Source organism: Vipera ursinii (assembly GCF_947247035.1).
Source record: "Vipera ursinii genome assembly, chromosome: 2".
Classification (NCBI taxonomy): Eukaryota; Metazoa; Chordata; class Lepidosauria; order Squamata; family Viperidae; genus Vipera; species Vipera ursinii.
The window spans coordinates 91,375,918-91,392,161 of NC_139513.1; the positions used below are offsets into that span (position 1 = coordinate 91,375,918).

The 16,244-nt window shown below is 40.9% G+C and overlaps 1 protein-coding gene across 1 annotated transcript in view; it reads left to right on the forward strand.

Annotated features, from left to right (window-relative positions):
* Positions 1-15,392, forward strand: part of NDFIP1 (Nedd4 family interacting protein 1) — a 39,395-nt gene extending 24,003 nt beyond the window's left edge. Inside the window, exons 7-8 of the mRNA XM_083353588.1 lie at positions 5,747-5,852; positions 14,460-15,392. Coding sequence (XP_083209714.1) covers positions 5,747-5,850 — 104 coding nt within the window. The 3' untranslated portion in view covers positions 5,851-5,852; positions 14,460-15,392. The remainder of the gene's footprint in view (positions 1-5,746; positions 5,853-14,459) is intronic.
* Positions 15,393-16,244: the final 852 nt, after the last annotated feature.

Consider the following 16,244-nt stretch of genomic DNA (forward strand, 5'->3'; position numbering starts at 1 on the left):
TCGCTGCCATTCCTCCAGATTAGAATCTTTCTTAAGAACCGGTATCATTTGAAACAAAAATAAGAATTTAGGCAGGACATTCATTTTCACTGCTGCGATTCGCCCCAACAAAGACAATTGCAATTTTTCCCAACTCTCCATTTCTTTTTGAATTTTCCCCCATAATTTTTCATAGTTATTTTTATATAACTTTGTATTAGAGGGCGACAAAAGCACCCCCAAATATTTAACCCTTTTAACAATCTCAAATCCAGTTAATCCTTCTAAGAGAGCCTTTTGCGAAGCTGTCATATTTTTGGCCAGAATTTTAGTTTTTTGTGTATTAACTTTAAATCCAGAAACCTTCCCATATTGTATTATTATCTCCATCAGGTCCACAACAGAGTTCTCCGGCTGGGTCACTGTAACAACCAGAGTGTCTGCGAACGCTCTCAATCTATAATCCTGATCTCTAATTTGTATACCCTTAATTTTTTCCGAATTCCGTATTTTAACCAACAATATCTCCAATGTTAATACAAATAACAAGGGCGATAACGGGCACCCTTGCCTTGTGCCCTTCTCAATATTACATGCTTCTGTCAGGCTATTATTAACTATTATTCGGGCCGTTTGTTTTTGATATAATGCCCTAATTGGTTGCAAAAAATTATCCCCAAAATTCATTTTATCCAAGACTTTCATCAAAAATTGCCAATTCAATTGATCAAAAGCTTTTTCAGCATCTAAAAAAAATAGCGCCGCAGGGATCTGGTTATTCCTTTCCAAAAACTCTAACACATCAACTATATGCCTCACATTATTTTTCATTTGCCTACCACTAATAAACCCCGTTTGGTCCCCATGAATCGTCTGTTGCAGAACCCTCATCAATCTATTAGCCAACACCTTAGCAAATATCTTGTAGTCTGTATTTAAAAGCGATATCGGTCTATAATTTTTAACTTGAGTAGCATCTTGGTCTTCCTTCGGAATCAAAGAAATAAAAGCAGTTCTCCAAGACGGAGGCACCTTTCCCCCCCTCTGAATTGTCCGGAACAGTTCCTTTAACGGTTTTATCATCTCTAATTGTAGATTTTTGTAATAAGCCGCAGTCAAACCATCCGTACCTGGCGCTTTGTCCACCTTCAATTCCTTAATTGCTATAAGAATTTCTTCTTCTGTTATCAATTGATTAATCCCCTCTTTTTGTTCTTGCGTAAGAACCGGGATGCTAGCATTCTCCAAATATATATCAATGTCTTTTTCATTAATCTTCTCCTTAGCATATAATTTAGAATAAAAATCCACAAAAGCATCCTTAATAAGATCCTGTTGAAACACAACCCTTCCCTTATGCTCAATTTTATCTATATTAGAAGCCCTTTGCTTTTTCCTCAGTCTATAAGCTAGCCATTTACCTGGTTTATTAGCATTGCAAAAGGTGTTGTGCCTGGCAAACCGCAAATTGGTTGCCACTTGGTCAGCCATTAATTTGTCAAATTGTCCTTTTAATAGCTTAATAACCTCCTTAGTCTTCACATCCGCTGGATTCAAAATCAAAGCCTTTTCTTTTTCCTTAATTTCATTCTCCAATTCTTTCCTCCTGGCTTCCAAAATACGTCTATGTTTATTGTTCATATATATCAACACCCCTCTCATATAGGCCTTGCTAGCATCCCAAACCATGTCCATAGAAGTGTCTTTATTCATATTAATTTCAAAAAAATCCTTCATCCGCTGTTTACATTCTTCCACATTTTTCTGATTTCTAAACAAATTCTCGTTTACGCGCCACGAGCGCCTATCTCTCTTCTCCTTATTAATCTCTAGCCAGACTGGGCTGTGATCAGAAATAGTTCTTGCACATATCTTCACCTTTTTAATCCTTGAAAAAAGTCATTAGTCAGCAAAATAAAATCGATCCTGGAAAAAGATTGATGTCTGTCAGAAAAAAAAGTATAATCCTTTTCATGCAAATGTATTTCACGCCAAATATCTCGCAGTTCCAAGTCATCCTTCATTTCAAAAAAGGATTTAGGCAGTCTAGCATGACTTGGAACGTGTTTAAAAGAACCAGCCTTATCCATCTGTACATCCAAAACACCATTCCAGTCCCCCATAAAAATGAACGATTTATAATCCAACTGAGTAAGCTTTGTGTGAAGTAAACTAAAAAAATCAGCTTGTTGTTGATTAGGAGCATATAATCCAACTAAAAGCGTCTTTTTACCTTCTAACAGCAACTCTATCATAACGTATCTTCCATGCTTATCTGCTTCAATTAAGTCCGCTGTTAAGGCACTTTTAACATAAACAACCACTCCATTTTTCTTATTCATTGCAGAAGCAACAAATTGCGTGCCCAACCTTAAGTTCAATAAATACTTTTGGTCCATAGCCCTAATATGCGTTTCTTGCAAACATATAACATCTATCTTGAATTGTTTTAAATATTGAAAAACTTTCTTCCTCTTCTGTGGTGAATTTAGTCCATTAACGTTCCAAGTTAAAAATTTAGTCGCCATGCATGTCATCCCAAAGCTGTTGGAGCACATCTTTAATAGGCTCTCCTTTAGGCCGTGCTCCTCCCACTGCTTGGCTGTAAGTACGTTTTGGAAGTTCCATAGACTTCTGCTGATCTTGTTCTTTTATTTTTTTTGCTCGTTTTAAAGCAGCCGCTCTCCAGGATCAGCCAAAGAAGTTGTAGCTTGATCTCCTCCAGCACCAATCTCCTCTGTCTGTCCAGCTTCAGCCTCTTGAAGTTTTCCTTCTCCAGATCCCTTTGCAGCTTCCAGAAGTGATAGTGGGGTTGCTTTTAAAACATTGTTATAAAAATCCCGCGCCTGTGTCACAGTGACCAGACGGTACCTTTTGCCTTCATGCATCGCCACCAATCCAACTGGAATCTCCCTTCTGAATCTTATATCACGTTGTTTAAGCTCCTGCACAATAAATGCATAATCTTTTCTTCTCCTTAAGATCTTTGGAGGAATTTCTTTTAAAACCAAAACTTCTTGGTCAGCAATCACAACTTTAGTATCATAGGCAGCTTGAATAACTTCATCTCTAATTTCCCTCTTTGCAAAATATACCACCACATCTCTAGGTAACTTTTTCTGTCTAGCAATCCATGAATTAACACAGAACACTTTATCCATGCCTCCCTTTATTTCAGATGCTGGCTGACCCAATACTGCTTCCAGAGCTTCAGAAATCAGCTGCTTTAGATCTTCCTTAACATTTTCTTTTAAACCTCTGATTCTAACAGCATATTGCATCTGGTAATATTGAACTAGACACAGTTCTCTGTCCATTTTGTCTCTTAAATCTTCATTCTCCAATACCTTTGCTTCTAATATGGCATTCTTTTGAGTCAGGTCCTCCACTTTTTCATCCAGATCTTGCACACATTCAGCCACACTACGCACTGTAGACAAAATGTCTACCCTCATCGCACTGAACTTCTCCTCCATCCTCTCCTCCAATTTCTCCTCCATCTTTGCCAATTTATCACCCATTGATTCCAAAATTACCTGGGCATGTTTTTCAAGAGCATCTTGTAAGTCCTTTGATGTCAGTGCAGCAGGAGGAAGCAAAGCTTGCAATGATGTCTGTTGCACCGGAGAAGTTCCAGCACTCCGAAGAGTTTTTGGGGGAGGTTTAGCCGCCATCTTTTTACTTTCACTTATGACGCACTTTCACTTTAAGTTTATAAAGTCCATTAAGCTAGAGAGCAAGAATAAAAGTCCTCTTCACCTTATCCTCCTGTACCGCTCTGCCTGCTCTTTTTATTCCATGGTCTTTCCTTCTGGCAGGGGTGGTCGCAAACGCCTGGCTCCACTCCAGAAATCAAGGAGCAGAGACGCTGACCAGCTGGGAGCGACCCAGGCTACGGGGGAGTTCAATCCTTCAGCCGCCCAAGTTTTAAGCTCAGGCGGCCCCGGAGAACTCAACCCCTACCTGGAGCCTCTCCCCCTCCTCTTCTCCCAAGGAGGGGGCTTCAAATTCACCCGAACAGCTGATCGGTGTTATTTCGGGTGAAAATAACACAGCTGAGCCGCGGGCAGCCCGAAAAGGCTGTCTCCGGCGCCGCGCCGTCACCGGAAGTCCTTGCTACTCTGTCTCTGACTGTGTATTTCAACACTCCTAATCTGTAGCTCTTAAACTGGCTGAATAGCACAATATAAGACAAGGGAAGGAATAAACCTATGGTTAAGTACCTTAAGCACAGTCTGTAACTGTAAGGAAATATAGATTGCTTGGATATTAAATGTCTTTTTTCTGATTTGGAACTCTTCTATTTATTTTAGTAATGTGACTGAATGTGGGGTGAATATTGACTAGTGCAGTATAATGTTTAGAAGCAAAAATTAAAAACAATGTTTACTTTTCAACTTCAACTGAAGTTTGTTTTTCTGTTTGTTGAGTAAAATAACAAGCTCGTAGTTAATAAATCAAAGTTTCCACTTGGATATATATATATATCTTTTATTCTTTAGAAATAACTTTAGCCTTTTTGAACTTAAGTTATTGTTGCTTAAACAGCTCACTCTTAAGTGCTGGAAGTTTTATAAATTTTCGCCCAAACCTCCCAATTCCTTCTGTTCCAGTTGCCACTTTGTCACTTCAGCCTTCTCTAGTCTCTAGCCCCTCTTGTAGGAATCTGACTAAGATGAGGGGCTCCAGTTTTATATTCTTTCAATGACAGTCATCCCAGTTACCATGATTTGTTTAAGTTAGTGCCCCCTATAGGGCTAAAGGAAATATTAGCTTATCCTATCAATATTGATGGATCTTTGGAAGTCTAGAATATGCAAACGAAAGTAAGAGCAGTTTCTGAATGATTAACCTGATTGTCTGTGGAATGATAAACAAATTAGACCATAGTTAATTTTAAGTGAAATGATTTGTAGGAATGCTCTCTCTTTCTCCAAGTGTAATATAAAGCCTAAAAATTCTTGGCAATGTTGCATTTATAAAAAAAAGGCAACAGACTGTTGGAGGTAAAGAAAGGGACAGGACATTGATGTATAGTTTGTTAAGCTAAGGCTACTATATACATTAGAAATAAGATTATACACACACATTTTAGAAGTAAGATATGTATCTTATTTCTAAAATGTGTGTGTGTGTATAAGCCAGATTCACTTAAGAACCATCTTATTAACTTTGATGATTTACTTAACAACTATGGCAAGAAAGGTCATAAAATGGGACAAAACTCACTTAACAAATGTCTCACTTAGAAACAGAAATTTTTGGCTCAATTGTGGTCATACGTTGAGGACTACCTATACAATTCCAGAAATGTCCAACAGTCTCCATTGCCTAAGGGAATTTCTGCTTGTATAGTTTCATCAAAAGCTGGACATCCCTGTTCCTAACTATCTTCAGTAGGATGGAAGCTCCTTCATGTCTTTGTGATGGTTTAGATTATTTTGGGAAGGAGGGGGGGAGTCTTGAGACCACTTTACAATTCTATCCAAATCAGGGATTCCCATCCTACCAAACTCTTTTCCTTTTCATCTCTTCCCTTTCACTGAGAATTGCTTACCTGCCAACAATCCTGGTTTGAAGATGGATTGAATTAGCAGAAAATCACTTGACTTGCTCATCAGTTGACCTTGTACCAGAGTAAGAAATGTAACAAATTAAGGAAGACCGTAACAAATTAGAAACTGATTGTTAAACACTTGAACAAACAGTGCTTTTTGGATCAAAGGGAAATGAGTTTACATAAAAATGTTCTGTACTTTTTCTATAGGCTTTCTTCTGTTTCTCAGAGGATTTATCAATTATGCAAAGGTTCGGAAGATGCCAGAAACATTTTCTACGCTCCCTAGGACAAGAGTTCTCTTTATTTACTAAAGGTAATATACTTCAATAAAGTTTGCTAATTTCTAGGGTGCATGTTTTTGTGCATATGTTGTTGTTAGTTGCAAAGTCGTGTCCGACCCATCACGACCCCATGGACAAGGTTCCTCCAGGAACGTTTAACATGTATATATATAGACACATGTTTTAAAAAAAAACTAGAAAAATTCACTTTTCCCTGTTACTTATAAAATAATTTATAAAATTATTTGTTGCATTTGTTGTCTTTTTTGTATGATCCCATAATACATTTTTGTAATTCAGTCATATTGAGTGCTAAAAGAAGCTTTCGAACTGCTTTAGGAAAATGTGTTTCCTTGGCCTATATTTGTCAGATAGATGTTCAGTACTGAATTAGAAGGCAACATCAAAACTCAGGGAAGAAAAACACATCACGAGACAGGCTGTATAAAAGAATGCAGTTAGCATTAGCCACATAAAGACACTTGAACTAGAGAAGCTTTTTGTATGTGTGTGTGTGTTTTAAACTGTGGCTAGCCCAGGGGTAGGGAACCTTGGCTCTTTTATGACTCCCAGAATTCCTGAGTCAGCATGGTTGGTTCAAGAATTCTGGCTACTGAAGTCTACAGGTCAAAAAAGGAACCCTTGGGCTAGCTAGGGTATCTTTAATCCTTTATTAGTAAATTGGCATCCCCTATAGCCCTCCTGACTAGGAGGAATTCCCACTGAATTACAATTTTCCTCATTTCTAAATTTCTTTCAGTACTAATGTAAAATAAAATTGGTTCGGTTGGAAGGCCATTCCTGTTCCTTTTCTTTCTACTGAAATCAGCAACTATATTAATTTTCTGAACGTAGATTTAGTTTATTTTTAGCCCGTCTTCTTTATTTTTATAAATAACTCTAGAGAGTGATCGTACCTAGCGCTCCTTTCTCCTCCTATTTTCCCCACTACAACCCTGTGAGTAGTTGGGCTGGGGGGAAAAAAAGACTGACCCAAAGCCACCCAGCTGGATTTCATGCCCAAAGTGGGCCTCAAACTCAGTCTCCTCCTAGTCTTTAGGTCAGCACTTTAACAACTACAACAGACTACTTCTTATAGATAGAACCTGCTTGGTTTCTTCTAACAAGGCACACAGAACTGAAAAAACTAGTTTGATTTGGTTTAAATATGCCCCATACAATCGTTATGCGGTTTGTTTGATTTTAACTTCAAATATTATGTGAGCCCAGCCAGTTGCAGGTACTAGATACTTTAAACTATGATTAAATATTTTTTGGCACAATGCATAGATTTCACTGTTATTTGTATGGTAATATGTTCTGGATACATTGACCCCAAAGAAAGCCTGTCTGAATTATGAGAAAGCTTGATAATTCTCTGGCTTATTTTCTGCCTGTTTGTTTGAATGCACTTTTCATCTTTGGCATGTATGTGTATAGTTTGGGATATATATTTGTAGTATTTAGTGAATTTTGTATCTTTAGAGTTAGTGATAACTCCGCTAGTAGGAATTAATAGTCTGATTGAAAAGATACATAGTTTTCTGGTTGCTTTCTTTCTTACTGGACACACGTATTCTGTTATCCTCAAGAGCCCAACCAAGAAAGAAATTTCAGTTTCATTGTAAAACACCTGGAACTGTGAGATTACTCCTTCATATGGGGGATAGATCACAGGGCCTAAAATAGTGAATACTTTTATACCCGTTCAAGACAAGTATAAAGACCAAAACAAACATACTGTATATAAAACTGAGCAGAGTTCTCTGTAAAACAATATCAAGCACATGGACGTGTGTTATGAGCAATATTTCTGAATAGAATGTCATTCCTTAAGTTGTAAACTGACTGGTATCCAGATAACAGCATTTTTTAAATATATTTGTTTATGTCACAAATATTTAAGTCACATAAAATGAATGCAATAATTTATTGTAGAATTTGAAATGTATTACCAGCTCAAAGAATGTTTATGTGTCTCATTAAATCTTATTTTTCTATTGTTTATGGTTCTTGAAAAGGAGTAAGCAATTCAGAGTCAAACATTCTTTCAACTAAGAAGTGCAGTGTTCAGTTTTTGTTCATATCTTAATTCGGTCTGGAAATGGAGACAAAATACCAACTTCTCTCCACTTTTGTACATTTAATTCAGTGAACAGAAATAAATGGATATTTGCTCCTTGAATTGATAATTGATAATTAGTAGAGATTTTTTTATGCTGATGAAACAAGAAGTGAAGAATGCTTCACGTTTGTTTGGAAACTGCTTCCTGTAGGATACTGTGCTGTTTTATCCTTGGAGAAACATAGCTACTTTAAAAAGTATTATCCAGTATTATCCAATCTCTAATTTACTTGAGTTAAATTTAATAGCTAGTGGCTAAACAATATAGTGCTGTTAAAAACTAGGGGGAATGTTCGTTTTAAATTTCACTGGCAGACTCATTCTTTTTCCAATAAAATATATTTGTGAAAGGCTGCCGGACAGTCAGCTGAACCTCCCAATTCACTCCAGTTTATTTGGCTGGGAAGTTGTTAAGTATTCTACCAAGAACTTCTCCCTTCACCTACACGGGTCTAAGAAAACGGAAATGGAAAAGGTAGCTTGGATCAAATGGCCTGAAATTTTTCCCAAAGTTAATTGAGATCAAAATGCCCTTTGAGAAACACAAGGGATAGCGGTGTAGGGAAAGGCTTTAAAGAGAACCATAAACCATAGAAAAATAAGATTTAGTGAGACACATAAACATTCTTTGAGATGGTAATACATTTCTACAATTCTACAAATTCTAAAATAAATTATTACATTCATTAATTCATTATTATTATTTTAATTATATCCCATTTTTATCAGAGAACTTATCTAATACTTCTTCCTCCTCCTCTTATATTCCTTACAGCAACAACACTGTGAGGTGAGTTGAGCTGAGAGAGTGACTGGCCCAAAATCACCCGGATTGGTTTTCATGCCTAAGGTGGCACTAAAACTTAGTTTCCAGTTTCTAGCCTGCTATCTTTAACTTCTAAACCACACTGTCTAGTGAACAAAATCCAGCTTCAAAAGAAGTTGATTGTGAGAAAGGAAATATAACAAAAACAAGAAAAATTAGTAATCACAAACCGAATTTCATATAAAATCAGTACAGTCAGCCTAATCAGACTAGCTACCGTGTTTCCCTGAAAATAAGACCTAGCCTGATTTTTTACGCGTGTGCCTAATATAAGCCCTACCCCCAAAATAAGTCCTAGTTTTGGCGCGAGGCGCTTGGGTAAAAATCAAGCTGGGCTGGTGGGGCAGAGCTGCCCCACGTACCCCGCACCCGCTTACCTTAGGATCACTGCAGCCGGGCGTCCCACACCCCCGACACCTGTCATGCCGCTGCCTCAGTTCTGCAGCCGCTCACAGCAAGATGCCGTGTGGCGCTTTGCGCCAGTGCCGCTCTGTTACCAGGACTGGAGGGAGGGGGAGTGGCGGCGCAAGTAGAAGCTGCCGGGTCCACGGGGGGGGGAACACGGGCAGACAGGTGAGGTTTGTTGGGGAGGAACCAGGGAAGGAGGGAGGGAGAGGTACCTCAAGGGGGTTCACAAAGCTTGGCTGCAACTCAAATGAAGGAGGGGAGGAGGAGCAAGGCTAGCAAGGAGTCTGACATTGCAGGGTAGGGAGGTGAACGGTAGGGCCTGCGTGGCTCTTGGGGGGAGGGGAAGAAATCAGGGAATGGCAAGCCTACACAGCTCTTGCAGGGGGGGGCAAAATCAGGTGAACAGCAGGGCCCACGCAGCTCTTGCGGGGGGGGGAGCAGACGAATGGCAGGTATTTAAAATAAACTCCTTAAATGAACCCAGGACGTGTCCCAGTTTGGAGAGAGACTAGCCATTTGGATGTTGTTAGGATGACCCATGTCATTTCCTTTATTCTCTTCTTGATTAATTCAGTTGGGAGCCTAAGTAAAAGCTAGCCTTTTGGGGGGAAACTGTTGCTTTGTCCAATCAAAAAAGAAAAAGGTCCTCCTCTGGTCCTGAGTCTAGCCAGCCAATGACACCACCTTCCTAATAACTTAGTGGAGTGATAAAGATGCAGATTAGGTTTGCCAGTTGTCCGTTGCGTAAACAGGATTGCAGGGAAGAGACTTTCTGAGGAAACAAAAATTTGGGCCTCTCATTATGGAATCTGCTTATCAGAAGCTTTAGGGGGCACTGTTGTGCCATACAAAAAAATAACAACAACCCTCAAAGGCTTTGTTCAGAATATCAATGTTAGGCATTAAGTTACATGGTTCAGGCAATGTTTTATTTATAAATTAAGCCAGTCCCCAAACGAATAAATATGGGTAAATCCCCTGGTTATGTAAGCCTGACTTAAGTAATTCTGATATTACACACGAGGGTGCCAAAATGGCAGCCACATAATTTTGCATCTACTCAGTGTTTTAATGTGATATACGTAAAAAGTGACTTTTTCAGAGTTCATGGATTAGAACAGGGCTTTTCAACCTTTTCACCCATTGTACCACTTTTAGGATATGGCAACATCCGAGTACTACCAGTTGCCCAGCAAGGTCTCAAAAACTTGAAACCCCACCCCCAAAAAGGAAAAAAATGATACAGGTAGTCCTCAACTTACAACAATTCGCTTAGTGACTGAAGTTACGACGGCACTGAAAAAGTGACTTATGACCATTCTTTACACTTATGACTGTTGCAGCATCCCCAGGGTCATGTGATTTACATTCGGATGCTTGGCAACTGATTATACTTAACGACAGTCACAGTGTCCCAGGGTCATGTGATCAACCTTTGCAACTTTTTGACAAGAAGTCAATGACTGTGGGGGGGAGCTCATCACTCAGGTTGCAGTGTGCCTGTGGGGGGGGGGAAATCCATGGGTCTCTGGTGGAGGGGGGTGGGACTGGAGTGGGTGCCCTCCCTCTCTCCCATTGTCCCTTCCTTCCTTCTTTCCTTCCTTTCTTCCCTCCTTCTTTGTCCCTTTGTCCCTTCCTCCTTCCCTCCCTCCCTCAGGTTGCAGGGTGCTTGGGGGGGGGAATCTGTGGTTCTCTGGTGGAGGGGGGTGAGACTGGGGTGGGTGCACTCCTTCCTTCCCTCTCTCCCATTGTCCCTTCCTTCCCTGTTTGTCCCTTCCTTTTGCAGGCACAGAAATTGCAGCCAGGGATCTCTCTCTCTCCCTCCCTCCTTCCTTCCTTCCCTCCCTCTCTCTCTCTCTCTCTCTCTCTCTCTCTCTCTCTCTCTCTTTCTCTCTCTCTCTCTCTCTCTCTCTCTCTCTCTCTTTCTCTCTCTCTCTCTCTCTCTCTCTCGCACACACACACACACAGAGTTCTCACTTTCCCCCTTTGCAAAACAGACTTCAATTGACCGCCGACGGGCTCCAGTGTTTTGAAAACATTGCATTTTTAGTTTTTTTTTTAAATTTTTAAGTGCTTGTTGGTTACTCCAGTGGCCAGAAATAATTTGACCAATTTTGCAGACAATACCATCCCAACTTGAAGGAAGTCTCGAAGCAGCCCAACCACTCCACCCCACCGAAACAGCAATGGGGCGTCACTGCTCCCTCCCCTCCCCCACATATGCACTTTCATCTGTTGCGCTTTTGGCATGGACAGCTACAGATTTCAAGCAAACCTTCCCAGCCCCGCGTGGAAAGAGCGAGACCCAACAGGAAATTCTGAAGGCAAAACGGGCGCTCGTTCCCCACCCCCACCCCTCAGAGCGCTTTCCTCTTCCCTCGTATTTATTTCAGGAAATTAAGCTGCATCCCGGGGGAAGAAAGGCCTTGATGGCAGCTACAGCGCGTTTGGCAGGCGCCGAAGCCGAACTGGGAACAGTTTTCCTTGTTGTCTGTCCTCACCCATTAGTTCTTTCCCCCCACCAGCTACTTACGATCAGCGGCAGGGAGCAGGTGGTGAAAAGGGCGGTCCTGAGCGCCAGCAGGACCAACTGGCCCAGCTCCTTGTGCGCCCGGAGGGAGTCTGGAAGGCGCGGCTGCACCCTGTGGGTCAATCAGGTGGGTCCTGCGCAGGGGCTGCTGTTGCGCCATCCGATGCCCGCACAGTACTGCACATTGCTGCTGAAGCCCAGGAACACCAGGGCACAGAAGAGCGTGCAGTGGACGGCCGCCATGCCAGTGAGCAGCATGGGGATTTCTCCCCCCCCACACACTTTCCCTGGCTTGCCTCGCACCCACAAAGTTGGTCAAATTATTTTAGGCCACTGAAGGCAGAGTAACCAACAAGCACCTAGAAATAAAAAAACCCAAATGCTTCTCTAGTAGTAAAAATGCAGCGTTTTCACCAAAACACTGGAGCCTGTCGGCGGAGGTTGGGGCTGGCCGTACGGGCCCGTAAGGGGTATCGCAAGCTTGCGGGGGGGAGAGGAAAAAAAGTTGGAAGAGGCCGCAACAGAGAGAGAGAGAGAGAGAAGGGGGGAAAAAAGGAGGGGCCCTACCTGCCGAGGGAGTGGATGGCTCTGTCCCCTTGCTTCTGAAGTAAGAAGAGGGGGGGAAGGACGACATGGATCCCGCACGAGAAGAGTTCGAGCTGGTTGCTGCACAATGAGTCCCTGGGGAGGTCGGGGCCTCGCTCTGCGCCTGCGCTCTTCGCACGCCCTCAGTAGGGTTCCTGCAGGGCAGGCTGCCGCCAAGCAGCTTGTTTTCCAGCAGCAAGTGCTGGGAAGGAGCGGAGGGGGGGGGGCGGGGGAGAGGAAGGCGACGCCGCATACCACCAGCCATGTACTCGCATACCACAAGTGGTACCTGTACCACCGGTTGAAAAGCCTTGGATTAGAACTCTTACATAAACTAGAGAGTGCCTATAAATAAAATTCTCTAGCCTGCCAAATTAAAATTCAGTAGGCAACAAAATGTATGTATTTATTTATTGAAGGTGCTTGATGCTGGTTCAACTGAGCAAATTTATGCAAGTTACAGAGCAACAGCTGTATCATCCAACAAGCAGCAGTGTTCATAATCAAATCTGAAGCTATTGCTACACGTGCAGAAAAGCAATCCAAAAAGGATGCTTACAAACAATGTGCAGAACCTACTTGTCTGAAGCTCCTAACAGTTATTATCCTAAGCCAGTATTTTGCAGTCAGTTTGGATGGAACTAATGCAATTTTTAGCATTATGGTTAGTTAAATATAATTAACTAGATTGTCCAGCTTTAAAAGCTGGACCATAAGAAAGGCTGAGCGCCAAAGAATTAAAGCCTTTGAACTATGGTGCTGGAGAAGACTCCTGCGAGTTCCTTGGACTGTAAGGCGATCAAACCGGTCAGTCCTAGAGGAGATCAACCCTGACTGCTCTTTAGAAGGCCAGATCCTAAAGCTAAAACTCAAATACTTTGGCCACCTAATGAGAAGGAAGGACTCACTGGAGAAGAGCCTAATGCTGGGAAAGATTGAGGGCAATAGAAGAAGGGGACGACAGAGAATGAGGTGGCTGGATGGAGTCACTGAAGCAGTAGGCGTGAGCTTAAATGGACTCCAGAAGATGGTAGAGGACAGGAAGGCCTGGAGGAACATTGTCCATAGGGTCGCGATGGGTCGGACACGACTTCGCAACTAACAACAACAACAACAAACTAGATTGTAGTTGTTAATTATGTTTACTATACAGTAATCTTATTCCTTGAGATTAAAGTAAATTTAGCAATCTTTAATCTGCTGTTCAGATTTGAACATGAATACAGAAATTACAATGATGAACATGATTGTAGATCGCCTCTTCTCATCACTTGCATGTTATTGTGCTTTTTATTTTCAGTATTCTTTATAAATTTATACATGCAAATAAAAATCAAATTTTCATACAGTGCTCACAGGCTGTACTCAAGATATCAAAGTTACTTACTGTATCGATCTGATTATGCTAAACCAGAGAAGGTAGCCTATAGCCTCACCCCCACCCCCCATTTGTGAACCTTCACTGCCTATTTTAATATGATCCAATAATATGTTATTGGTGTCTTAAATACATTTTGTCTAAAGTGTTTTGAAGAAAATAGCAGGACTATAGAATATAGACCTGCCGTTATAGAGTAACTACTCGGTGCCATGACTGAATGGTAAAGACACTGGGCTTGTCAACCATAAGGTTGGCAGTTCAAGACCCAAGCACCATGTAATGGGGTGAGCTCCTGTTTCTGCCCCAGCTTCTGCTAACCTAGCAGTTTGAAAGCTTGTAACTGTGAGTAGACAAATAGGTATCACTTTGGTTGGAAGGTAATAGCATTCCGTGTGCCTCAGCATATAGTCATGCCGGCCAGATGACTATGGAAGCATCTTCGGACAAAGCTGGCTCTTCAGGTGTGCATTGGTGATCAGCACACACCCCCCCCTAGAGTCGGACACAACTGGTCATGGAAACCTTTACCTTTAGAATAAGTTTGGCCAGTGTCTTCTGTTTCATTCTTCAAAAACTTGACATCAAACATGGATTGTGTCAGACACAGATTTATTCAGCTATTAAAATGAGATAACAGAATGAAGTATGTAAAAGCAGCCAAGGAGATAAACACTTATGAATTATTATGCTATCTCCAATCATTCATGAATGTAAAATGTTTCCTCAGCATCCTTAACTTGTTTTATGACCATTCTTCTCTTTGCTATCGTTTTGCTCTTTTCAGACTGAAGTCTTTTGGCAACATTTTCCTGCTTTAATGAATCCTCCCTCAATTAATATATGGACATCTGCAGGAAATGAATCAAGACACTGAACACCCACAAAAGGAAAAAAAAGTAATCACCTGCTTAAAATAAATAAAGTTTTATTGGAAAAAAGAAGCATTTCTTTCTATTTGTTTTTAGATGTAAAATTTTAATAGTACAATGCAAACTCCTGTAATCATTAAATCATTAGTGGCTAATGTTTGAAACAGCTCTTGCAATCAAGTTTGTGATGTTACTAATAATGCCTTATATAGTATTTGTAGTCTTTTAAATAGCATGAGCTATTGCCCTGTAGCCAGAAGGGGTCAGTCTTGCTTTTTTTTCCCCTTAAAATGAGCTTGGAGTATACTCTTAGTGTAAGATACCGTAATAATGCTGGCCATTGTGAAGGGATGTTCTTGGATCTAGAAACTTGTTTTGACTGTATTTCTGCACATAATATGTATCATTAAATAAAATGATAACAACTTGGAAGTAAAGCATACATGCACAATCTGAATGTTTTTAAAGCATAACTGTGAGAGTATTGCTAAGAAGATGGTAGAGATATGTATTAATTTTTGGTAATATATGATAAGTCCTTTATACAATTGTACTATATCCATTTTGACTTGGGATCCTTGCAGTATATGTTGGTAACGTAAAGTTCAAATAATTTGATACTGCCATGTGTAAAATCAGACTTATTATGTTTGATGATTTTAGGGGTCTTAAGGTAGTTCCTTTACTAATATTTCTTGTTTTTCTAATTTATGTTACAGTTAAATATAGTTTATTGTACGTTTCTGTGATTTCTGCAAAGCAGTAATTCGGAATTCTGTTATTTTAAAACTGTAAATATAGCAGAATGTTAATAAATGTCACTTACATTAGTAGGGTTTTCATTTTGCTATACACCAATGTTCGCATGGAAACTTTTAAGGGGGAAATCCTAAAATAGTCTAATTAGAACATGCTCGCTCTCATTTGGGCTATTAGATGGCCAATGGCAAGGATGGAAGATGATATGGCACCATTTTATTACAAGGCTCAGTTTATTCAATCACTCAAATGTCTGCTGTCTTAACCAATTCTCACATCTAGGGCTGTTGACAAACCAAGTAATTGTTTATCTCAAAATTTGCTCTGTAGCATTGCTTGCATAATGTCTCCTAAAAATACGGTATATAGTCTTCATCATTTTTGTAAAAGCTTAAAAATTGTGACTCAGCCAAGCCCAGTCTAGGCATAATTTTTATGCTGGGAGGGATGCCACAGGCAAAATGTAACTATTTTTCATGCTTGAACTGTACTTGTGCACGTATGTGATTCAAGTATGTATTACATTGTTTGATGAATGTGACTTGTATGTAGTTTCAAACAGCTAAAGATTCCAGTAGTACAGACATGTCAAACACAAGGCCCAGGGGCCGGATTTGGCCCACGAAGTGGTTTCATGTGGCCCGCGAAGCCATCCTGGAAAGAGTGAGGGAACGGCCCCCACTGCCTTGGCCCTGGCCCAGAGACCCTCCTCCTGCCAGAGACCCTCAGATCTGTCCCACTCCTGCCCAGGCCCCCATAGGCACCCTTGATGCAAATGATGTAGAGCTGGCCACGCCCACCCAGTAGGCCATACACACTCTAGCCACGCCCACCCAGTAGGCCATGCCCACCCAGGCCACACCCACCCGGTCCCCTGAGGGCAACCGCAATGCTGATGCGGCCCTCAATGAAATTGAGTTTGACACCCCTGCAGTAGTAGG